This window comes from Canis aureus, chromosome 24 (assembly GCF_053574225.1).
Source record: "Canis aureus isolate CA01 chromosome 24, VMU_Caureus_v.1.0, whole genome shotgun sequence".
Classification (NCBI taxonomy): Eukaryota; Metazoa; Chordata; class Mammalia; order Carnivora; family Canidae; genus Canis; species Canis aureus.
The window spans coordinates 15053075-15078247 of NC_135634.1; the positions used below are offsets into that span (position 1 = coordinate 15053075).

General features: G+C 37.0%; 1 protein-coding gene across 1 annotated transcript in view; it reads right to left on the bottom strand.

The window, feature by feature from the left end:
• Window positions 1-13779: 13779 nt before the first annotated feature.
• Window positions 13780-25173, bottom strand: part of NUP58 (nucleoporin 58) — a 53058-nt gene continuing 41664 nt past the window's right edge. The window contains exon 16 of the mRNA XM_077868368.1: window positions 13780-14162. Within this exon, the coding sequence (XP_077724494.1) occupies window positions 14080-14162 (83 nt within the window). The 3' untranslated portion in view covers window positions 13780-14079. The remainder of the gene's footprint in view (window positions 14163-25173) is intronic.

Genomic DNA, 25173 nt, shown 5'->3' on the forward strand with positions numbered 1-25173 from the left:
TGCAAATCAAAACCATAAGGAGATACCACTTGACACCTGTCAGAGTGGCTTATATCAAACAGGTAAGAAATAACAAGTGTTGGTGAGGATGTGGAGAAAAGGAAACCCTCAAGTAAAATCATATGGTATTTGTCTTTTCCTGACTGACATAGTTTGTTTAGCATTATACCTTCTAGATCCTTCCATCTTGCTGCAAATGACAGGATCTCATCCTTTTATATGGCTGAGTAATAGTCCACTATATGTACATGCCACATCCTCTTTATCCATTCATCTGTCAATAGACACTTGAGTTGCTCCCATATCTTGGCTATTGTAAATAATGCTGTAATAAACATAGGGGTGCATGTATCTTTTCAAATTCGTGTTTTCATTTTGTTTGGGTCAATGTCCAGTAGTGAAATTACTGGATCATATGGTGATTCTATTTTTAATTTTTTGAGGAACTTCCATACTATTTTCCACAGTGGCTGCACCAATTTTCATTCTCATCCACAGTGTACAAGGATTCCTTTTACTCCACATATTTACCAACACCTGCTGTTTCTTGTATTTTTTATTTTAGCCATTCTGACAAGTGTGAGGTAACATAAACATGAGAGCAACATTTTAGAGAAATTCAAGGAAAAACACTGTGAATCAAAGTATATAAAGAAAATGTAAACCAAAAGTGATATAGCCAAACTCTTTGAAGCTAAAGGGTTACAGAAAAAACAACTTTAAACATACAAGGTACAGGAGATGCAAGAAAAAATAGATACAAATACATTAATAATAGGAGATTTTAAGATCCTGCTGTTATTACAAATTAGATCAAGTGGATAAAAAGCTAAAAATAATGAAGACTTAACAATATCACCAATAAAGTAGAACTTCTGGGATATATGTAGAACCTCATACACTAATACGAGAGAATATATCTTCTTCTCAACTGTTCGTGGAACAATCACAAAAGTTTATCTTATGTTAGGTAATAAAGAAACATCAAGAACTTCCATAAAAGAGAAATAACGTAAAGGATACTCTGGTTACAGTGTAATAAAACTGTTAATTAGTAACAAACTTTTTTTGAGAAATATCACCATTTAATTGTGATATTAAATATGGCTATGAAAACTAATATATACAAACAGAATTTTTAAAAGATTTTATTTATTTATTCATGAGAGACACAGAGAGAGAGGCAGAGACACAGGCAGAGGGAGAAGCAGGCTCCATGCAGGGAGACTGATGTGGGACTTGTTCCTGGTACCTCAGGATCATGCCCCGAGCCAAAGGCAGATGCTCAACTGCTGAGCCACCCAGGTGTCCCAAACAGAAGATTTTCATTATTCAAGATAGTAAATGCACAGAGGTTAAGAGCATAAGCTCTGCCATGTATCAGCTCAATGAGCTTAAGCAATTGTTCAATTGTGATAACTTTCCTTTCCCTCATCTGTAATACAAAATTAAAGAGAATTAAATTAAGTACATCACTGAGTTTACTTCCTGCATACTGTGAGCACTCAGTGATTAATTGTAAGCTCTAGCCATTATAAGGGGTTGATATTGCTCTGTAAATCTCAATAATTGAAAATTATAGATCTGATAATATCAGGACTTTAACAAATCTTTTTAAGCATAGGGAAATACAGAACTCAGTCTAAAGCCCTGAAAAACAGAACTCAGTCTAAAGTCTAGGAATTTTAGAATTTACACTGTGGCTAGCAGAGTTCTACTTCATAGTGAAAAATGGATGTGCCCCCAGGGAAACTGAAAACTACCATGAGATATCACCTCATACCTGTCAGAATGGCTAAAATCAAAAACACAAGCAACATGTTGGTAAGGATGTAGAGAAAAAGGAACCCCTGTGCACTGTTGGTGGGAATACAAATTGGTACAGTTACTGTGGGAAACAGTATGGAGGTTCCTCAATAAAGTAAATACAGAATTACTATGTGATCCAGTAATTCCACTACTAGATATTTACCAAAAGAATACAAAAACACTAATTTGAAGGGGTACATGCACGCTTATGTTTACAGCATTATTTACAATACCCAAATTATGGAAGCAGCCCAAGTGTCCATCAACTGATGAATGGATAAAGATATATATAATGGAATATATATATAATGGAATATTATAAAACCATAAAAAAGAGCGAAATTTTGTGATCTGCAATGACATGGATGAAACTACAGAGTATTATGCTAAGGGAAATAAGCCAGTGAGAGAAAGACAATACCATATGATCTCATTCATATGCAGAATTTAAGAAACAAAACAAATGAGGAAAGGAAAAACAAGGTGGGGAGAGAAGGAGACAAACCAAGAAACAGGGTCTTAAATAAGGAGAACAAACAGGTTACCAATGAAACTGGTGAGGTGATATTTTACAGAGCCTGGTAGGATCAACGTACAAATTTTTTTCCTCTGAAAATTCTATTGGGAGATTTGATGAAACTTAACCAAATGTAGCATACCCAATAAATTAAAGTCAGATAGTGGGCTTGAGTGCATACCTGCATGTTTCTTCATCTTTAAAAGTCTTGGCACAACAAACATATTTTAAAAGTTTTCTTCCGTGGAAATTTGAAACCTTGTATTTAACAACTCTCAGGTGAAAGGGGAATTTTTTAAATTACAAAATTCCTACTAAATAAAGTTATTGAAATGCCCTTAGTATCAGAATTTATGAGATACTTTTAAAGATAATGATAAAATTTTCACTTTCAATTATTAAGCTAAGTGGTATTTATAAGAGACATGCCAAAAATATAAGGACACTGAAACTTTGAAAGCAAAAGAAGGGAAAGGTTACATTGTTCATATTAACAAAAAGAAAGCAAGAGGGACTGTTAATGAGACAAAACAGATAATAGTAATATTGCTAAAGGTAAAAAGGTTCTGCCTAAAGATAAAAGATTCAATTCACCTAATATAATAGCCTTAATGTGTATAATGAAAACTTGCTAGAACATCAGTGTGAAATCGACAGATACGTCAGGCCTGGAGGAGATTTCAATTCCCTGAGTTATTGACATGTCATATCATATAGCAGTTAAGAACATGCATCCTGCAAGCAGAGTGTCATGTGTGATTCCTTACTCGGGTACCGACTAGCTGTGTGATCTGACAAATTACTTAATTCCTGCCAGTTTCCTCATCAGTAAAATGAAGGTGATGATAGTACTCACTTTAAAGGATGGACAGCTAGAATTATGGGTTAATAAGAAAATGATAACCCAATAGAAAAACAAGGGGCAAAAGATATCACTGATATTTAATTGGAAAGAAAAATATGAATGGTCCATATACATGAAAATATTCTCAACCCTATTAGTCAGTTAGTAATTAAATTCTAAAACAACCAGGAGATACCATTTAATACTAATTAGATTGGCAAAAATTAAGGAATTTCTCATTATTATTGTTAATGAGGACTCAGAAAAAGATAGTCACAAACACTGCTGGTAGGAATGTAAATTTAAACAACTCATGTGAAAGACTATTTGAATATTTGCATACTCAAATACTCTATAGAAGAATGACTTTAAATCTGTGACTGTGAGCTGCAATCATGTATTTTATATCCCAAACCAGTATAACAACACAAGTGAAAATAGTGTAAGAAAGCAATAATAGAATAAATTTTAAATAAATTAAAATTTATTTAATAATAAAGCAATAATAGAATGCTCTACCTAATATACTGATATTTTCTATTTTTTCATACAAAAGTCTTCATTTCTTTTATACTAATCCTGTCATGAATTTATTTTTTTAAGATTTTATTCATTTATTCATGAGAGACACAGAGAGAGTGGCAGAGACATAGGCAGAAGGAGAAGCAGGCTCCCTCTGGGGAGCCCAATGCAGGACTCGATCCCAGGACCCGGGATCACGACCTGAACCAGAGGCAGACACTCAACCACTGAGCCACCCCGGTGCCCCTGCCATGAGTTTATATAATCAGTCCCAGCAGTTTAAACCTCTGACCTTGGGCCTTCATAAAAGCATTATTTTTACATAGATCAAGCTGGTGTCCCAGTTAAACCCCACGCTTTTTTCTGTTGACTTCCATTTTTGTCTGAGCATTTTTCTTCACATTTCAGTAAACTCCCTCAGTTCATTAGAGTGCTTATAATATGCACACATCACATTAGTTTTGGCAAGTATCTTCTTTGATCCAATAATTTCAGAGTGTGGTATTTGACATTCTAGATTCTTTCCAGGTTTGTCACAATAACATTTGCAGGGCCTTCCTTTTAGAATAAGCTCTATCCCCTTCATGTCTACAATATAAACGTTTTCATGGATTCCCATGTATGCAGCCAAAGGAGCAACTCCATGTTTTTAACAAAGGCCGGGGAACTTGTACAAAGTCCCTCCTCTTTTCCTCTATTCACCATTCTGGGAACCCCTAAAAGATATATCGCACCTCTGGTTGAAATCTGTAGATGCTGGTGGCATTCTAAAAATTTGTTTTCATGACTTACTAATGAATTGTAACCCACTTTTTGAAAAACACTGCCTTAGAGGACTTCTTATTTGGTGTGTCAGGAAACACATGCAGAAGTACACATCACAACCATTTGTTCATAGTAGAAAACAATGTAGAAAGTGCCCACTCTCAGGAGAAGGGATATTTAATTTTACACAATGAGTGTTTGTGTAGTCGGGAACATTCATGAGCCTAGATACACCTAGATACAACACGGATAAATCTTGGAAATATGTTAAGTGAAAATAAGCAGTTTGCAGACTACATATAAATACCATTTTTGTAATATTCAAAACAAGCAAAATACAATGCTTAGGGAAATGTACATATGTGATAAAAAAAACTATTTTTAAAACATCAAGGGAAAATTTAGAAATTTTAGAAAATTTAGAGTAGTAGTTACTTCTACAGGGAGCCAGGAAGATGGGATTGGGTAAGAAGAACACATAGGTAACTTCATTATTGATCATGTTCTGATTCTAAATTGGATGATGATTTCATGAGGGTTTATCATTACTACTCATAATGTATATCTATATTAATATACTTATTTGTTTTATTATGTGCTTGTTATATTATGCCTTATCTTGTTATCCCACATAACTCATACTTCCTTTTTTAATATGTATCAGATAGCATATAATGCACTTTTGAAATGAAAAAACCCTGTGGGTTTGGTCCAAGTTGCCCTGTACAAGAGTCAAGAGTGTGTACCATATGCTCAGAGTAAGAACAGCTTTGCCCCAGGCCCCAAATCTCCACTAACAGTCCCTAAGAGGGGCACTGGAACTCTGCATGCTCCAGGCAAGATTCCCAGTTCATCTAACACTCAACCCCACAGCTTTGACACCATCAGAACTAGGTTTATAATGCCCTAGGATCCACACAATCCTAGGATTTCCCATTTACCCCTCAATTCCCACATTCAAACTCTATATAACTTTGCATAAAGTTGCAATCTCATCACCCTCCTTTCCTCAATTCTTAGATCCCATGTCGTCTGCAAGGCTAGGTCAATCATCAGCAAAATCCCTTATGGCCTCAAACTCTGAATATTCCTGTCAGGAATATTCATCTCTCTCCTGGGGATACTTCTTCCCAGCAGCCTTCATGTAGGGTTGCTGCCTTCTCTCACATCCCCCATACACCTGGCCAGGAGATGGTGAAAGTGTCCTTTCTTCATTGCTGTTTCCAGGCCATTCTCTCTCCTTCTCCAAAAAATCCCTGAACTTCAAAACTCAGGCCGTTTGACTATACCACTGGCTACCCTAGATCATTCCTCTTTACCTTTCTTTGAAGACTTTAGCTCCTGATTCCCTACTCTCTCCAGTGCTACTCCTGCTGTGATTCTTAGTGACTCCAATGTCCATGTAGATGATCTATCCAGTACGCTAGCCTCAGGGTTCCTTAACTTCCTTTCCTCCAGTGATGTTTATCTTCACCAACATTAATTAGCATTCATCCTCATGGTCACAAGCCCAGCACCACCCAGTACATCTGTCTGTGATGACGGAAATTTCTGTATCTGTACAGTTTAATATGGTGGTCCTCTGTCTCATGTGGCTTTTCAAATGGGGCTAGCATGACTGAAGAATTGAATTTTTAACTTTGTTTACTTTTAGTTATTTTAAATTTAAATAGCCAGCCAAGCCTATTTGAAAGCACAGCTCTAGACTGTCAATACCAGTAACTGGAAAGCTACTCTACAACTTTAATTTCAATCATCACATTTTCCTACCAGCTATTTTCCAGCACATTTTTTTGAACATCATCTATCATAATTTTTTCATCACCATAGGAGCTAAAAACCTACTGACTCTACAATTATTTCATTGCATAATTTCCCTCTTTACACAATTGGAATTCTATAATCCTAAATGCCTTATGATTCCCCAGCTTCATTTTACCTGATTCAATCCAAGTCTCTGCGTTCTACACATCAAAATTTGACTATCTGAATGTGGAAAAGAAAAATGCCCAACTTTCCAGACTGGGCTTGTTGAATGCCAACTTCAAAAGGGTACTCAGTAAGTATTGTCTTGCAATCTAATTTATTCACTTTCTATCACAGGGTAAATATTTTATATCTTCTTTCTTCTCAAACCTCTCCACCTTACCTGCATCAGCACACTCAGCTTTCACAAGTTCTACCATGACACCCCATTCTACATCTACTCCCCTTAGCTCTGCATTCGTTTGAGTTATAATGGATCATCTGCTCTTGAGACAGGTCCCATCTCCCCTCACTTAACTAAGGACCTCATTCCAGCATTCTCTCCTCTATCCCTGGCATCACCAATTTTTCCCTGTCCATTGGGTTTTCTGTCAGCATACCTACATACCATTATTTCTGACATCTTAGAGAATTCTTGATTCTAATTTTCCCTTGAATTCTTACCCTGCTTTTCAACAGTCTCCTCCAAAGTGTTGCCTTTACTTGCTGAAATTCTGAATGTCTGAGTCTCTCTCTTCCTATACTCTTTTACTTTTTTGAAGTAAAATTGGTGTACTATAAATCACATATACTTAAAGTGCACAATTTGAAAAAGCTGGGCATATGTATTCACTTGTGCACAACCAAATTAATATTTTCTTCAATCCCATAAGCTTTGTTCTGTTCCCCTTGTGTAACTTCTCTTAAATATTTGAGCATATTTAGCATTCTATTTTAATTCATCTATTGACATTTTGGTTATATCTCTGTATTTTTGTTGTTGGTTGTGGTGGTTGCTCTAGGGATTACAATTTACATACTTAAACTTTCAAATCTATTAATTGTAGAAATCTTGCAACTATAGAGATCCTGTTATTCTCCCCACAATGCACTTTGTGTTACAGTTATTATAAGTATTACATCTCCATATATTTTCTTTAGACTGTTTAAGGCTGTTCTTCCAGTGAATGTTGGCATCCTTGGTTTCTGATGAGAAATTCATGATTATTTAAACTGTCATTCTTCTGTAGTTACTTTAAACCTTTCTTTATCTTTAATCATATGCAGTTTAATTATGATATACCTAGGCATAGCATATTTTAACTTGTTCTGCTTGGAGTTTGGTGAGCCTTTTGAGTCTATGAATGTATGCTTTTCATCAAAGTTAGAAAGTTCCTATTATTTCTTTAAATGTTATCTCTACTCTACCATTTATCTTCTCTCCTTCTGGGACTCTTGTCCCAGACAAGACATATATTAAATTTTTTTAAGATAGTGCCACATGTTCCTAAGCTCTGTTCATCTTTTTTTTTTAATTGTTTTTCTCTGTTCTTCACATTTGATCATTTTTATTGATCTCTGAGTTCACTGTCTTTCCTTTATCATTTTATTTTATTGTTAATTTCAACAGTTATCCCACATATTTTTTACTTCAAATGTATTTTTTAGTTATAAATTTTCATTTGGTTTTTCATTATAGTTTTTGTTTCTCTATTGAGGTTTCTTATCTTTTAATCATCTCAAGTGAATTTTCTTTTACTCTGTGAAGCATCTCAGTATTGTCTCTTCCATTAGGAATGAGTCACATTTTCTTGGTTCTTTGAATGTCATGTAATTTTGTATTGTGTCTTGGACAGTGTCAATATTAATGCATACAGCTTCTGAGTTCTGTTCTAATGCTCTAGAGAATGTTGATGTTTTTATTTTTTACTTTATTTCTGTACTGGTTAACCTCAGACCATAGCTCCATTTTGCCTTCAGTGATTTCAGTCTGAGTTCTGTTATCTAAGTGTTTGGAACCCTGACTTGGGTCTGCCCTGCACACGTGTGGTTCAGGGTTGATCTGAGACTTATGCAGGTTCATATACAGAGTTAAGGAATCTCCTTCTCTACTTTTTTCCTTCTCAGATCTGTCCAACCCTCCACCACCACCACCCCTCAACAGACTACACACATACTCTTTCCAGTTCATGGGGCTCCTTTACATGAATCCTCTGGCCAGAAAGACTGGGGAGTTTTGCCTGGAATGTCAGCTTCCTAAAATGCACTGATATGCTACTATGGCCTGCCCCTGGAGGCAAAACATTGAGGGGAAAAAAAAGGAAACTGGCCTCTGTTCAACAATCTGCCTTCTGTTGCATATTTTTCAACATCCTTGTGTAGTGTTTTTGTGTTCTGTACAGAGTTTATATGCGTAGTCAGCATGAGGAATGTGCTATCAGGGGAAAGAACATAGTAACCAGAATAGGAATCTCCCACTTCCCTTTGACCCCACCTCAGGCAGGTCTTCCTCCTCACCACTGCACCCAACTGTGCTGCTAAAGGTGACCAGAGATTGCCTCTTACTTGACAGCTAACTCCTTTTTCCTTCTACCTCACCAGGCATTTTTTTCTAGTCTCCTTGACTGGTTCCTGCTCATTACTCTGACTTTTTTATGTTGGAAAGCCCATAGCTTGTCCCCTTTCTAACTCACTCTTTTGTTAATCACCTGGCCTAGTAAAATCCCAAAATTTAGGGGCACCTGGTGGTTAAGTTGGCTAAGCATCTGACTCTTGGTTTTAGCTCAGGTCATGATCTCAGGGTCCTGGGAACCAGCTCCACATTGGGTCCTCTGCTCAGAGGGGAGTCTGCTTATCCCCTTCTCTCTCTACCCCAAACCCGGCTCATATTTCATGCTCTTTATCTCTCTAAAATAAATAAATCTTTTAAAGAAAAAACTTCCAAAATTTATATCACCCCTCAAGATTCTTTTTAAATGCAGACTTACCAACTGCCTACTTACCGTGTCCACTTGTATGTCTGAAGGCATCTCAAACTTAAAATATCTGGCTGTACCCATAATTCAGCTCCCCTTCCCCTCCTCCTCCTCAGTCGGACCCTCCCAGTGAAAGCTAACTTCACTTTTTCCAAAATCCTTGAAGTCACCTTCGATTCTTCTCTTAATTTTACCTCATATTCCATCTGTCAGCAAGTCCTGTCAACTCCAACTTCAAAATACATTCGAAATCATCGAGCTTATCACTCACACTGCCTCAGCCTGATTTAAGTCACCCTCATTACTTAATTATATTGCAGGAATAGTCTCTCCACTAACCTCCTGTTTCTTTGCACCAGTGTTTTCTAGCACTGCTCCTATTGACATTTAGTGCATTGCAATGTTTAGTACCTCTGGTCCCCAGTCACTGTGACAACTAATACCCTCTCACCCAAGGATGCATGCACAAATGCATCTCTAAACATCCTGTTAAGATGGAGGTCAAAGAAAGATATTTCACACTCATGAATTGCAAGAATTAATATTGTTAAAATGTCCATATTTCCCAAAGCTATCTATAGATTCAATGCAATCTCTATCAAAACTTCAATGGCATTTTTCATAGAAATAGAAAAAACAATTCTAAAATTTGTATGGAACCACAGAAGATCCTGAATAGCCAAAGTTACCTTGAGAAACAAGAACAAAGCTGAAGGCATCATGATTCCTGATTTCAAACTCTATTACCAAGCTATAGTAATCAAAACAGTATAATATTGGCATAGAATAGATACATAGCTCAATGGAACAGAAACGAAATAAACCTATACATATATGATGAATTAATATATGACAAAAAAGCCAAAAATATACAATAGGGAAAGGATGGTCTCTTCATTAAATGGTATTGGGAAAACTGGACAACCACGTGCAAAAAAACAAAATTAGATCACTATCTTATATCACACACAAAAATTAAATCAAAGTGGATTAAACATTGAAATGTAAGACCTGAAAACATAAAACTCCTAGAATGAAGCACAGGTAGCAAGCTCCTTGACGTTGGTCTTGGTGATGAATTGTTTTGAATTCAACATGCAAAGGCAAAGGCAGCAAAAAGCAAAAAAATAAAAAATAAACAGGTGAGACTACCTCAAACCAAAAAGCTTCTGCACAACAAAGAAACCCACTAACAAAGTGAAAAGGTAATCTACTGATTGAGAGAAAATATTTGCAAATCATATATCTGTTAAGGGATTAATATCCAAAATGTATTTTAAAAAGATCATACTACTCAATAGCAAGCAAACAAATCAACTTAAAAACGGGCAGAGAATCTGAATAGATATTTTTCAGAGAAGACAAGGAGATGACCAACAGGTATATGAAAATGTGTTCAAGGTCACTCACCATCAGGGAAATGAAAATCAAAACCACAAGGAGATATTAACTTATACCTGTTAGAATGGCTAGTATCAAAAAGACAAGAAATAACAAGGTTGGTGAGGATGTGGAGAGAAAGGAACTCTTATGCACTGTTGGTGGGAATATAAATTGATGCAGCCACTATGGAAATTTTTGAGATTTTTAAGAAATTAAATATAGAAATACCAGATGACCTGGCAATCCCACTTGGGTATTTATCCAAAGGAAATGAAAACAGTAATTTGAAATGATATGCGACAACCCATGTTCATTGCAGCATTATTTACAATAGCCAAGAGATGAAAGCAACTTTAGTGTCCATCAATGAAGAAGAAAATGTGTATATGTTTGTAATCGAATGTTATTCATCCACAAAGAAAGAAGCAAATTTTGCCATTTGTGATAATATGGATGTAAGTTGAGGGCATTATGCTAAGTGAAATTAAGTCAGAGAAAGGCAAATGCTATTTTCTACATGAAATTTTTTAAATGAACAAACAAAACCTGATGGATACAGAGAACAGAGTAGTTTTTCCCAAAAGTGGGTGTGGGAGGGTAGGCAAAATTAGTGTAGTTGATCAAAAAGCACAGACTTTCAGTTATAAAATAAATGAGTCATGGAAATGTAATGTGCAACATTAATGTGAAAATTGGTAAGGATAGATCTTTAAGGTTCTCATCACAAGAAAAAAGTTGTAACTATATGTAGTGATGGATGCTAACTACATTTACTGTGGTGATCAATTCACAACATATACTGCTACTAAATCATTACATTGTACACCAAAAATTAATATGTGAACTATATCTCAATTAAAAAAACTATTGATCCTTGAACTTACTAAAGTTTTCTGATAAATAAGGAAATCTCTCAAATTTATCTTCTTCCTGTAAATTGCTAAATGTTTTACATATTTCATGCTTTATGACATGCAGCTATATCTCACAGCCAAATTTTATGCTTCCAAGCTTTATGTTCTTTTTAAATTTAAGTCAAATAAACTTCAGTGTTATTTTTTCCCAAGACCAAAAGTATAACTATTAAACATTTCTGATTTTATCAGTGTTCTCTAAATATTATAAAATCAATATTTAAAAAAAGATAGAGATCAGATCATATACTCCTCTGTACAAATCCTCCAAAGACTTACCATCTCACTCAGACTGACAGCCAAAGCCGGTATCACGGCCTACAGAGCCCTACACAATCTGATGGCTTTTTACCTCTGATTTTCCCATAGGTTTCTACTCTCCTCCCTCTCTTCATCCCTGCCATACCGATGCTCTTTGAGTGAGCCACTGAACCCTCCTGCCTTTGATACATTCATGCTTTTTCCCCAGCCTGTTTTTGCCCATGTCTCCGCATGGCCCCCAACCATCATCTCTTAGGTTTACTTAGACCCCATCTTCTAGGTGAGGCCTTCTGCAGCTACTTCATCTAGCATCATAAGCCTTACCCCCAGAACTATCTCTCTTTCCCTCTTTATTTCTTCCATGTACTTATCACCACCTCACATTCTACATATTTACCTTATTATTATTTACATAGTCTGTATCTTCCAACTAGAATATATATGTTCCACGAGGGCTGGATATTTTGTTTGATGTATTCATTTACCTATTCTGACATTTAGAAAGGTGTCCAGCACATAATAGTTGCTCAACAAATATTTGTTAATAGAATGAACATGGGAACGGTGTATGCTTCATAAGAATGAAGTGCATAGGGCAGCCCAGGTGGTTCAGTGGTTTAGCACCTGCCTTCGGCCCAGGGCCTGATTCAGGAGACCCGGGATCAAGTCCCATGTCGGGCTCCCTGCATGGAGCCTGCTTCTCCCTCTGCCTGTGTCTCTGCCTTTCTGTCTCTCTCTTTCCATGTCTCTCATGAATAACTAAATAAAATCTTAAAAAAAAAAAAGAATGAAGTGCATAATATACAAATGGCCAATAAGTATATGAAAAGATGGTCAGTGTTATCTGTCATTAGGGAAATTCAAATCAAACCCACAATGAGAGGTGCCTGGGTGGCTCAGTTGATTAAGTGTCTGCCTTTGGCTCAGGTCATGATCCTAGGGTCCTGGGATTGAGTCCTGCATCAGGCTCCCTGCTCATCAGGGAGCCTGCCTTTCCCTCTCCCTCTGCCTGCCTGTTCCCCCTGCTTGTGCTCTCTCTCTGTCAAATAAATAAATAAATAAAATATTTTTCAAAAAATAAAACCCACAATGAGATAACTACTTCACACCCACCAGGATGGCTATAATTTTTTCAAGACAATAACTGGATATAAAGAAATTGAAACCTTCATATATTGCTGGTGAGAATGTAAAATGTTTGGAAAAGTTTGGTAATACCTCAAAATGTTAGCATCACCATGTGACCCACCAATTCCTTTCCTAGGTACATGTCCATGAGAATTGAAAACATACATCCACACAAAAACCTGTACATAAATGTTCATAGTAGCATTATTCATAATAGCCAAATAGTGGAAACAACTCAAATTCCATTAATTAATGAGTGAATAAGCAAAATGTGTTATATCCATGCAAAAGAATACTGTTCAGCAGTAAAAAAAGGAATGAAGTACTGATATATCCGACAATACAGTTGATCCTTGAACACATTATGCTAAGTGAAAGATCCCAGTCACATTTACATGAAATGTCCAGAATAGGCAAGTGTGTATATATACATACACATATACAGGAAGGAAATTAAAGTTTCCCTAGGACTTGGGGCGGAAGGAAGGTGAGGAGGAAGAAGGAGTGAGTTCTCATATGTAAGGGGTTTCCTTTTGAGGGGTCAAAAATATTCAAAAATTAGGGATCCCTGGGTGGCGCAGCGGTTTGGCGCCTGCCTTTGACCCAGGGCGCGATCCTGGAGACCCGGGATCGAATCCCACATCGGGCTCCCGGTGCATGGAGCCTGCTTCTCCCTCTGCCTGTGTCTCTGCCTCTCTCTCTCTCACTGTGTGCCTATCATAAATAAATTAAAAAAAATAAAATAAAAATAAAAAAAAAATGTTTAAAAAAAAATATTCAAAAATTAAATTGTTGTATTGCATAACTTTGTGAATACACTAAAAACCATTGAATGTATTCTTCAAATGGGTGAATTGTATGGTATATAAATTATATTTCAGTAAAGCTGTTTTTTTAAAAAAATGAGTTGCATAATTAAAGTTGATAAATATTTAATTCACTATACTTGGTCAGCTCCTTCTGTAAATTTTCCACAGTTCCTTATATACACTGAATTAGTGGCCAACTTCCTAGTTTTTAAAAACATTCTCAGTAGCTGGTATATGATCCATTAGATCATCCTTAAACATCAAAGGGCAAGTTTTCTTTACTGAATTCAAAACATCTTGACCACACTCACCCTAAGCCTTATAGTTCTATTCTTAAATAGTGAGACTCATAGAATAATAATCAGAAGTTCCTTGCAAAGTAGATATTTGTCGATTCAAAGACTGCTCAGAACTGGATTTTTCTTCCTACTTCATTGGTTTCTGTAACACTGGGTTTTCGAAATCCAGTTAAAACCTGTGATTTGTTGCCTGAGAGAAAAAGAAAAATAGTTTAGACTGTATTGTGACACTTAAAATTGTTAATATTTATTGCACGCTTCACACTGAAGCATCTTATGTGTGTTAGATCATCTTAATCCTTACAGTCAACCTATAAGATAGGTATTATTGTCTCTATTTCATTAATGGGATACTTAAAAGACAGGAAATAACTTGGCCACGATCATATACCTACTAAGTGGTAGAGCAGAGATTCTAACCCTGGCAGCATGGTTCCAACACCTATACAGAGAAAGATCAGCAGTGGGTCACTGACTTAACCATTTTCCTATGGCAGTAATCACTCAATTCATAAATATTTATGGAGTCCGATCAAATGAAGGTACAAAAACAAACCAAAATAAAACAGGGCTCTTGTTCTGGAATTACATAATCTAATGTGGGAGACAAATATATTCTTGAGCAACAAAAATATAATGTGGTAAGCCTGTATCATAAGGTCCAAAGTCCAACCAGAGTGAAGAGGTGCATATTAATTTTGCTGGAGGATATGGGGACGGATGAGGAAAGATAGCATTAAGAGGCCATTTATTCCAAAGGAAGTACAGGATGCAAATGCAAAGTGGTATGAAAGAACATAGTGTCCTGGAATGGCCTTGGTATGTGAGAGCCCCAGTAGAGTGCTGGTAAAGTAGACGCCCGAGTGTGAGGAACCATGTGTGTTAGACTAACGTGTTTGAGTTAGTCTTTTGGCACACATGCACCAAAGTGTATGGGGTTTACATAACCCTATTTGCATTTTGAGGAGGTAACTAAGAATTCCAATTACTGGGATGCCTAGGTTGCTCAGTGGTTGAGTGTCTGCCTTTGACTCAGGTCATTATCCCTGGTTCCTGGGATCGAGTCCCACATCATACTCCCCTCAGGGAGCCTGATTCTCCCTCTGCCTGCATCTCTGCCTCTCTGTGTATGTCTTTCATGAATAAATAAAATCTTAAAAAAAAAAAAAAGAATTCCGATCACTTTCAAAGGTACAGACAATGAAACAGGTGGCAGTTGGGAGGCCTTATAGCAATAGACATAGATTTTTTTTAAAGAAACACATTAAAATTTTGCAATTTATTTCTCTTTTTAGGTCTATGATAAGCCATTTGTGGTCCCAGGACCATGATGAGTACTATCTCAAGCAGTACTGTCCAAGAAATATAATGCAAGTCAAGTCACATATATAATTTAAAATTTAAATTAAATTAAATTAAAACTTAGGAGCTCCATTAAAACAAGTAAGACAAACACATGAAATTAATGTTTTATTTAACCCAATATATTATCATCTCAACATGAAGTTGACATAAAAATTTTAATGAAGTATTTTATTCTTTTTTCATGCCAAGACTTCAAAATCCAGTGTTGATTTTACAACTAAAAGCTTCTCAAGTGCTAAATTTGCTTGGAACTACTTGATCTGCATGTAGATTAAATAAAATTTACAATCAAAAAGTAGACTCGTGTATCCAGGTTGCTCCAAACACACTTATAATGTTGCCCAATATTTAAATTAAATGTCCATTTCAAATTTAAATTGATTCAAATGAAATTTTTAAAAAATATTTACTTAATTTATTTTTTAGAGAGAGAGAGAACACAAACAGGAGGGCCAGAGGGAGAAGGAGAAAGAATCTCAAGCTGATGGAGCCTGACACTGGGCAAGATCTCATGGCCCTCAGATCACAACCTGAGCCAAAACCAAGAATCCAAGGCTTAACTGACTGTTCAAACTCAGGTGCTCCCCAAATGAAATTTTTAAATTCAATTTTTCACAATTTTTCAATCACACTAGCCATATTTCAAGTGCTCAGTACTCACATATGGTGAGTGGCTACCATTTTATACAGAGCAGATTGAAGTACTAATTCTGAATGAAGGCAGGATGACTTTCCACATACTCCTGCTTGGCTTACCATAGGTGTTCACTAAATGTGTTTGTTACTATCAGGAAGCATATGGTTAAAAAAAATAGAGAATCACTAATTCTAAATCAAATACAAATAAAACAGTGTATGAGAGGAATTCTTTTGGAAACCAAAAGGAATAATGCTCAGCACGTTACTGATTTTGCCTATTATTTAAAAGAACTTTTCTTCAGACCAATCTTTTGTTCAGCTACATAGAAAATGTAAACAATGATTAGAAAGAATTATTCTTTGTTATTAATTACCTACAAAATAGTAAAAGACAAAAAACAATTCTCACAGGCCAGGAAACACACTGTGCCTTGAATAATAGTACATGAAATATCTAACTAGCTCTCCTCCGGCAGAAGGAAAATCATTTCCCCTGCCCCGTGCTGTCAGCTGCCCTGCACTGCAGAGCTCCAGTTTTGGATTCACTGCATTCAGTGATGATGGATGGCCTGGGGCTTTCCACAGCTCTGAGAAATTTGCCAGGTGGTGAATACATTTTCCTTCCTAAGGATTATTTGAGAAAAGGCTAACCATCATCACTCTCACATCTCTCTGAATAGGGAAGGCTGGGGCATGGATCTCTGTGAGTTAATTTCCCCACCAGTCATGGCACTAGTGAAGGAGAATGTAGAGAAGACTCCTATGATAGTTAAAGGAGACAGAAGAGTGGACAAAGCCAGTGTACAACAGAGCAAATGATTATATTGGTACAGCAGGTGATTCAACAAGTGATGTGAATGCAGGAGATAGCAGGGAGCAGGGAGACTGGGGTAAATTGGAAGGTCAATGACAGCTCTGAAAGGTGCAGCTCCCTGAGTAGGTGGGGTGGCCAGTCACTGCTGCCAAATCTGTCCACAGTCTGTTTACAAGAAAGAGATGTGGGATTTCATGTAAAGTCTGATTTTTAAAAGTCAGCAAACATTCTGTGGACCAAACAGATCAAGTTACATGTCTCTAGTTTGTACCCTCTGAACATAAAGTTACAGAAGGTCAAAATAGGGTGCCTGGGTGACTCAGTCAGTTGAGTGTTGAACTCTTGATTTCAGCTCAGGTCATGATCTCAAGGTTGTGGAATTGGTCCCGTGTTGGGCTCCATGGTCAGTGGGAAGTCTGCTTTTCTCTGTCTCCCTTTACCCCTCCCCCTGCTCATGCTTTTTCTCTGAATCAATCAATCAATCTTTAAAAAAAAAAAAAAAAGGTCAAAATAAAGAGCAACACCAGAAACAGAGTTAAAGTAAAAGCTAGTCAAGAATAGTTATTTTGAAGAAAGGATAATACAAACTAGATCATAGACAAAAAAGTAAAATCACTGCTGGGATAGATGCAATGTAGGTCAGCTTACATCCATATCAGGAATAAGATAGATTCAATAGAATATGTACCTGTAACAATTAAGTAAAGGGCCTCTCTTTAGAACTCTATTTGGGAGTGCCTAGGTAGCGCAGTTGGCTAAGTGTTTGACTCTTAGTTTTGGCTCAGGTCGTGATCTCAGGGTTGTGAGATCAAGCCCTACACATGGGGCTCTATGCTCTGTGCCATGCCTGCTTGAGATTCTTTCTCCCTCTCCCTGTGCCTCTCCCGTTCATGCTCTCTCTCTCTCAAATAAGTGAATAAATCTTAAAAAAAAAAAAAGGAACTATATTTGGATTAGATCTCCTAAAATATACTCCCACTACAAAACAACTGAAAATGATGGGTAGAATTTTTTAACACTTTTTTTAAAAGTAGGCTATATGCTTAATGTAGAGCTTGAACTCACAACACCCAAGATAAAGAGTTTCATGCTCTACTGACTGAGCCCACCAGGTGCCCCTAAAAACACCTTGTAGACTCATAGCTGAACTAGCTAGGAAAGGCAAAGTCTTAGAAGTCAAACAATTGAAGTGAAAGTTTGAGGAAGGAGAAGCACAGAGTCTGGCAGCTACCAATGATCTAAAGGTTTTAGCAGCTGTTCAGGAGATAGGCCAAGGCCCAGGACCCCGTGCAGTCTAACAGTTTTCCCCCAGAAAACACTGTCCCCTTCTTCTTTACCAATGGGCATGATCCTGGAGACCCGGGATCAAGCCCCACATCAGGCTCCCTGCATGGAGCCTGCTTCTCCCTCTGCCTGTGTCTCTGCCTCTCTCTCTGTCTCTCATGAATAAAAAATAAAATCTTAAAAAAACAAAACAAAAAACAGACTGCAAGTCCTCTTAAATCTTAAAAAAAAAAAAGAAAAAGAAAAGAAAAAGACATATCCCAGCCTCACTTGTAGCTATGTGGCCTCATTCTGGCCACTGTGATGTGAGCAGAAGTGACATGTGCAACTTCCAGATCACACTCTTAAAAGGAAAAGAGGTGTTCTCGCCACATTTTCCCTCTTCTCATGAGCTGGAATGCAAATATATTCCATTGTGTAGACAAGAACATCACTGTCCAAATAGCAAACAACACTATTAGGAGTCTGGACCTCTGAGTCTGCTGAGCAGCCAAATCACCCTGGACTGCTACTTGGACCATATGAAAGAGAAAGAAGCTATCTTGTTCAAGCCACTGCATTTTGAGGTCTCTTAATTAAGCAGTTTTGCCTATATCCAAATTAATATGAGCCATGCAAATTAAGGAGTAAGAGGAACCCCTCCCCCCTCAACACAAACACATCTGTAGAACAGGGACACCAAATGTCCATACTAGGAGCCATCCTTTTTATCTAATGGACCAGAAGACAGTGATTATTTTAGGCTTTTTTTAGCCTCTGTCCCAATGAGTTAATTCTGCTATTGCATACCAGAAGCAGCCATAGACAATAAGTAAACAAATGGCTATGGTTGCTTTTTTTAAAATAAATGTACAAAAACAGGAAGTGAGCTTGATTTGGCCCACAGGCTATAGTTTGCCAACCCCTTGTCAACATACTACTACATAAATAATAAGAAAGTGTCTGATAAATAAAATTTGCCTGTTGTAGCCTTGGCTCTCTGAAATGAAAGAAAATTCTGCTGAGAATTCATTACTTAGAGCTGACTCTCAGAAGGGACTATGGTTTCAATTTACACTATATATGTCACCTAAATAATCCTGAGTGAGATGTTATTTTGAAGTGGACCTGGGTCAGGTGCCTAACAGAAGCAAATGCAAATCCTCTTTGGAGGAACACATCTTCAGCCTCAGATAATTCCCAAAGATAAGTTCCTATCAAGGATAAAAATTATAAAACACACAAGGAGAAAGACAAGTCATGTTGAACAAATCAACAGAAAAAAAATCAGATTCTATTGACTTTAGATATCGGACTTGTCAATGACAAATATAAAATGAGTATATTAAATGCATAAAGAAAAGAAAGTTTAAGTAAGGATAAGAGATTATCAAATGACCAGGCATAGTTTTTAAAGGACTAGTGAGAATTTCCACAAAATAAAATCAAAATGTAAAATTAAATGAATTTTCAATAAAATTACCAAAAAGGATCAACATTTTTAAAAGGTAGTCTAAAACCACAAAGACAATGAGAATAGGAAAAAAGCTAATAGCAAAGAAATTCTAGGAACTGGAGTGGAAAATGAACTGACTTAGCAGATCAAGAAGGCTAATTTTCTTTTTTTTTTCTTTTTTCTTTTTTTTTAGAGAAGAAGGGAGGGGTAAAGGGAGAGGGAAAATTGTAAGCAGGCTCCAGGCCCAGCATGGAGCCCCAGCTCAATCTCACAACCTGAGGTCATGACTGGGCCGAAATCAAGAGTTGGATGCTTGAGCCACCCAAGTGCCCTGAGAAAGCTTTTACTTATGGTGGGGAAAGCTGAGCAGGAAGCTACTGATACTTTTTTGTAAGTAGGGGTGAAGGTGGGACTAAAAACAGAATTGACTAAAAGCTTTAAGGGGTCACTTAATTTCATTAGTCACTTCCAAATGGAGAAAAGGGAGACTGCTGCTTTTGTAACAAGGCTATCTAAACAGTTGTCTCTTTAAACTGTGTAATGTGATTTTGATAAAAAATAAGGATTATTAAAATTAAAAAATAAAATTCTGTTTTCAAGAGTAAGAAATTCACTAAACTATTAAGTCAGAAGGGCATAATATTGATATACAAAAATATATTAAAATATATCTTTGAATGTTTATATGTCATCAAAAACAGGGATAACTTTCAATGATATATTTTCCATCTTATATACAAATGATTTTAATTATATTTGTATACACACAGACACAGATACATGCACCTCACACACAATTACAGTTTTAGGGAAAAAAATACAAATAAGATCACATAGGCTCAACACTACATAAGGAATCTAAAAGTGGCAGTTTTTAGAAACCTAATAGATTATTTCAAAAATATGATAAAATCATTACATCAAACAAGGGCTCAGTCTAGAAGGTCCAATTAAAAGATAGTTTATTTCAGTTTTCATAGTGGCATCTATACAGTTTGCAAGAGAAAAAAAAATAGAACTTGTCACTCGTGTTAAGAGTTGATGTCCTTCAATTAAGTTCTCATGTCCATTTAGGAGAAAAATTTTTTAGAAGAAAAATGCATTGGCCACAACATTTAACTTTTCTTCTGCCTTCTCAATATATAACAATATAGAAGGCATTATCTTTGGAAATGACACTGAGCTGGAAGTGCCATTATTTGATAATCGATTTCTAAAAGACTTCATTAGAATAGCACCTGTGATACTGGAGTTTGAGTTTTTAGAATCCTCACTTAGGACTTTAGGACTTTGAGCAAATTCCTTAGGTTCGTCTCTCATCTCTAAAGAGAAATAAATGATGATATCACCTACCTTAGTGTTACTGCAATGCTCAAAAACTCCATTACTGTCAATGCACTCTGGAAAGTGGTGTGCATGAAGTCTCCTTTCAGTTCTGCCATCCTCTAATTACAACCTGGCACCAGCCAGCTAGCTGAATCTTCTAAAGACCACTTCATACAATTACGAAGTTGTAGTGGTAAAAAAAAGACTATAAATTGTAGAAGTTAAAATGTCTTAATCTCTTTTGTCTTCTCATTGACCTCTCACTCATTCCCAGAAGTCATTAAAAAAAGACTAGTAAATTTTGGTAAAATTAAATTTTTACACAGCAAAAAGAATAACCATAAACAGGTGAAAAGGTTAGCTGCAAAACATTTGCAATATATGAGAAATAATATAAAATATTAAAAAAGTTTGAGGGATCCCTAGATGGCTCAGCGGTTTAGCGCCTGCCTTTGGCCCAGGGCGCGATCCTGGAGTGTCGGGATCGAGTCCCACGTCGGGCTCCCGGTGCATGGATCCTGCTTCTCCCTCTGCCTGTGTCTCTGCCTCTCTCTCTCTCTCTATCATAAATAAATAAATAAATCTTTAAAAAAAAAAAAAGAAAGTTTGAAAGCAATATGAAGAGATGATGATATAATTTTCATTTTTAAAAGTAACATGGATCCAAGACTAAAGGTTTAAAATTATTAATTTTTCCAAAATTAATTATCTTGACATCTCGACAAAAAGTGATTCCATCCAAAGAGCTCTTACAAATAATTTTTTTTAAAGATGGCTAATAATACACAAAAATGTTCAAACCCCCTCATAATTAAGGAAATGTCAATAAAACTGGATACCATTTTTACCTATCCTACTAGAATTATTTCTAATATAGAAAAAAAAAAAAAGGAAAAGGAAAAGAGACAAACAATCTAAATATTCACCCAAACACATAGGTTATCAAACACAGTGTGGACATACATGCTATGCAGCTATGAAGAAAAACAGTAGGTATTAGAATAAAAAGAGATTTAACAGAAACTTATTCTGGGAAGTATTAGTTGCCTTTATTCCTTTATGTTGCTCAAATGCAAAATTTATCTTTAATTAAACAATGTGGTTCTTTAAATTCAAATTGCTAATACTTCATTGAAAATAAATCATAATTTGGGGCCCCAGAATTGGCTCAGTTGTTAAGTGTCCAACTCCTGGTTTCTCCTCTGGTCATCTCAGGGTCAGGAGATCCAGCCTTAAGTAGGGCTCCACGCTCGGCACGGAGTCTGCCCCAAGGTTCTTCCTCCCTTTGCTGCCTTCCCCACCACCACCACCCTGCTCTCATGCTCTCTCTCAAGTAAATAAATAAAATCTTATATTTATGCATTGCTCAAAACCACCTATTATAATTTGGGAGGTGGGCTTCCTCAAGCCAGTTAACATCTCTGTGCTCTCAACAATTTTCTTTGTACCTTTATCCTATCACTTAGTAAGAAGTTCAAATTGTATTATACTACTTACATATAGTCAGAATTAGGATCTTAGACTCTAGAAAAATAGCCTGGCCTAAAATGCTGGCCCATCTACTTACTAGTGACCATTAGAAGTTATTGAACTCTTTTGTGCCTGTTTGCTCATTTGTAAAAAGGAAATAATAATATCCATCTCAAGAGGACTGAGGAATAAGTTCATACGTGTAAAGCTCTCAAAGGTAGACCATAGCCTCCACTTAGCACTGGATGTCAGCTGGTATTATTGAGCATAGAAAATACCCTATTCATAGTAATATTCCTCTAAACTCCCAGCAGTGACTGAAATATGGCAAATAGTAACAAATGTTTGCTGAATTAAATGAAATGAATTAAAATGACTTGCTATCAAGGGATTCAGAGGGGTGAGGATGACAAAGACAAGGTCTCTGGGCAGCCTAGGTGGCTCAGCGGTTTAGTGCCACCTTCAGCCCAGGGCCGGATCCCCGAGTCCCACGTTGGGCCCCCTGCATGGAGCCTGCTTCTCCCTCTATCTGTGTGTCTGCCTCTCTCTCTCTGGGCTCTCATGAATAAATAAAATCTTAAAAAAAAAAAAAAAAAAAAAGGTCTCTGCAAGTTAAACTTACAGCCTACTCTTCAGCATGGCAGCCTTTGTGAACGGGGTATTTGTTGCACTTAATTGGCAGATTACATAGAGAGAAAACGTGTGTTAGATTGAGTAGGAAAAGGCAAACAACTTGGACCGTGACCAATTCTTCCAGTAATTCCTACTCCTTCCTCTATGTGCTCTTAGCACCTGAGCTTCTTGCCTATTTTCATGGTCTCCTTGGGCCAGATGAGGTTCATCGCTCTGTAAGGCAGGAAAAGGATCTAGTCTCATGCCATCTGAGCACGCAGTGCTCTCTGGGGGAACAGGAGTCAGGGAAGCCTTCTTGGAAAGGCTTTCTTGTTAAACTTACCTTCCTAGGATCCCAATAGCCCAAATTACTCCCCCTTACCATTTTCAGGATGAGCAGAGCACCCCTCATGCTGGAATGACTGGCTCCGCTCTGAGCCTCTTCATAGGGAAGCAGCGGGGAATAGTGGCTAATAGTAGCCCTGCTTTTTCCTCCTTCCACCATGATAGGGTTATTCACCTTCAAGTCCCATAGCCCTTTGTACTTACCTTGCCTTCATCTATACTTTATTGTATACTTGGAATGTCCCTCATGTAAATCATGCAATATCATTACCTTTGGTGCCTTTGAGAGGCTAGCCATGAAAATCAGTGTGCTATTCCTGTTATCACAAATAAACCTAGCTCTATGACTTGACAGCCACACGACCTCCAGTAAACAAAGTTCAACTGCAGTTTCTTCATCTAGAAACTGGAGTTTTCTGCTTTATAGGATGATAGTGAGATTAAACATCATCAAGTATATAAAGTTGTGAGTGTGGTGCCCAGAACAGACTATACACTCAATAAATGGAGGTCCCCATAGGCAAAGGGGGCTTTGTGAAAGAGATTTAAATTAGCCCCTCCAGGGCAGCCCGGGTGGCTCAGCGGTTTAGCTCCGACTTTGGCCCAGGTTGTGGTCCTGGAGAACCGGGATCGAGTCCCGTGTCGGGCTCCCTGCGTGGAGCCTGCTTCTCCCTCTGCCTCTCTCTCTCTCTCTCTCTCTCTCGCTGTGTCTCTCATGAATAAATAAAATCTAAAAATTAAATAAACAAATTAGCCCCTCCAGCTCAGACTTTCAGGACACTGACCCTGGGTTACAGAGTCCTAAGGACGCATCCTCTAATAACTTGGTGGTGTAAGCCCCCAAAACTACAGTGCAGTCAGGTTTACAAACGGTGAGACTGGAACAAGGCACGGAGGGGATGCTGAAGTAAATGTGATAAATCATTCAAACCCAAATATTTCATATGTAAAAAAACCCATTACAGTATTTCTAAAGGGACTATTCAAATTCCCTTGTAGCCAAAAAACACTATCTGAGACTAGTAAGACATTAACTTAGGTTTACTGTACCAACACAAAAGAACAGTTAATCTGCTTCTGTAATAATGTGAATGACCTTGTACCAAGTGCAGGATAAAAATCCACTCAGAAATAAAATCAAGATGCTGTTAGGAAAAGCAATTAACCAAATATCAAATAAACACTGTAAAACCTTGCTGAAAGAATGAGACCTAATATACGCATACATCATGCTGTGTATATTGTCAACTCTCCCCAGATCATAATGTATTTTACTTGTATAAACCCAATCAAAATCCCAATAACATCTTTTAAAGGAAAATATAGGTATCAAGTTTATCTTAAAGAATAGGTGTCTTAAAATAGCCACCCTACACACACACACACACACACACACGAGTAAAAACAGGTATCTTCCCTATCACGTACCAAAATAAAGCTCCCAGTTATACTGATTAACAGCAGTGAGGTACTGGTGTGGTGCAACACTGATGCTTAAGAAGTATCAGGAGTTCATGCCATTCAAGTGCTTTAATAGATTAATAATAGATTCTATAATTAATAGGACTACCCATCTTTATCATCCCCACTTTTCAGATGATAAAGCTTAATTAAGGTCTAGAAAAGTGGTTAATTTGCCCAAGATCACATAGGCTCAAGGCAAGGGTCTGAACCCAGCTGAGGAGTCCAAACTACCTCACAAGAAAAATATTAATGTCCACTACCTACAGAGATCAAGAAAAAAACACTACTAAATAAACTGGTATAAAAATGGACAAAGGATATCAACATACAATTACAATAACATGCAAATGGCTAACTATATATTAAAAAGCTCAACCTCACTACTACTTATTATTAGGATTGATCATATATAGGGTGACAGAGAATACTAGGAAATGGGTACTCATA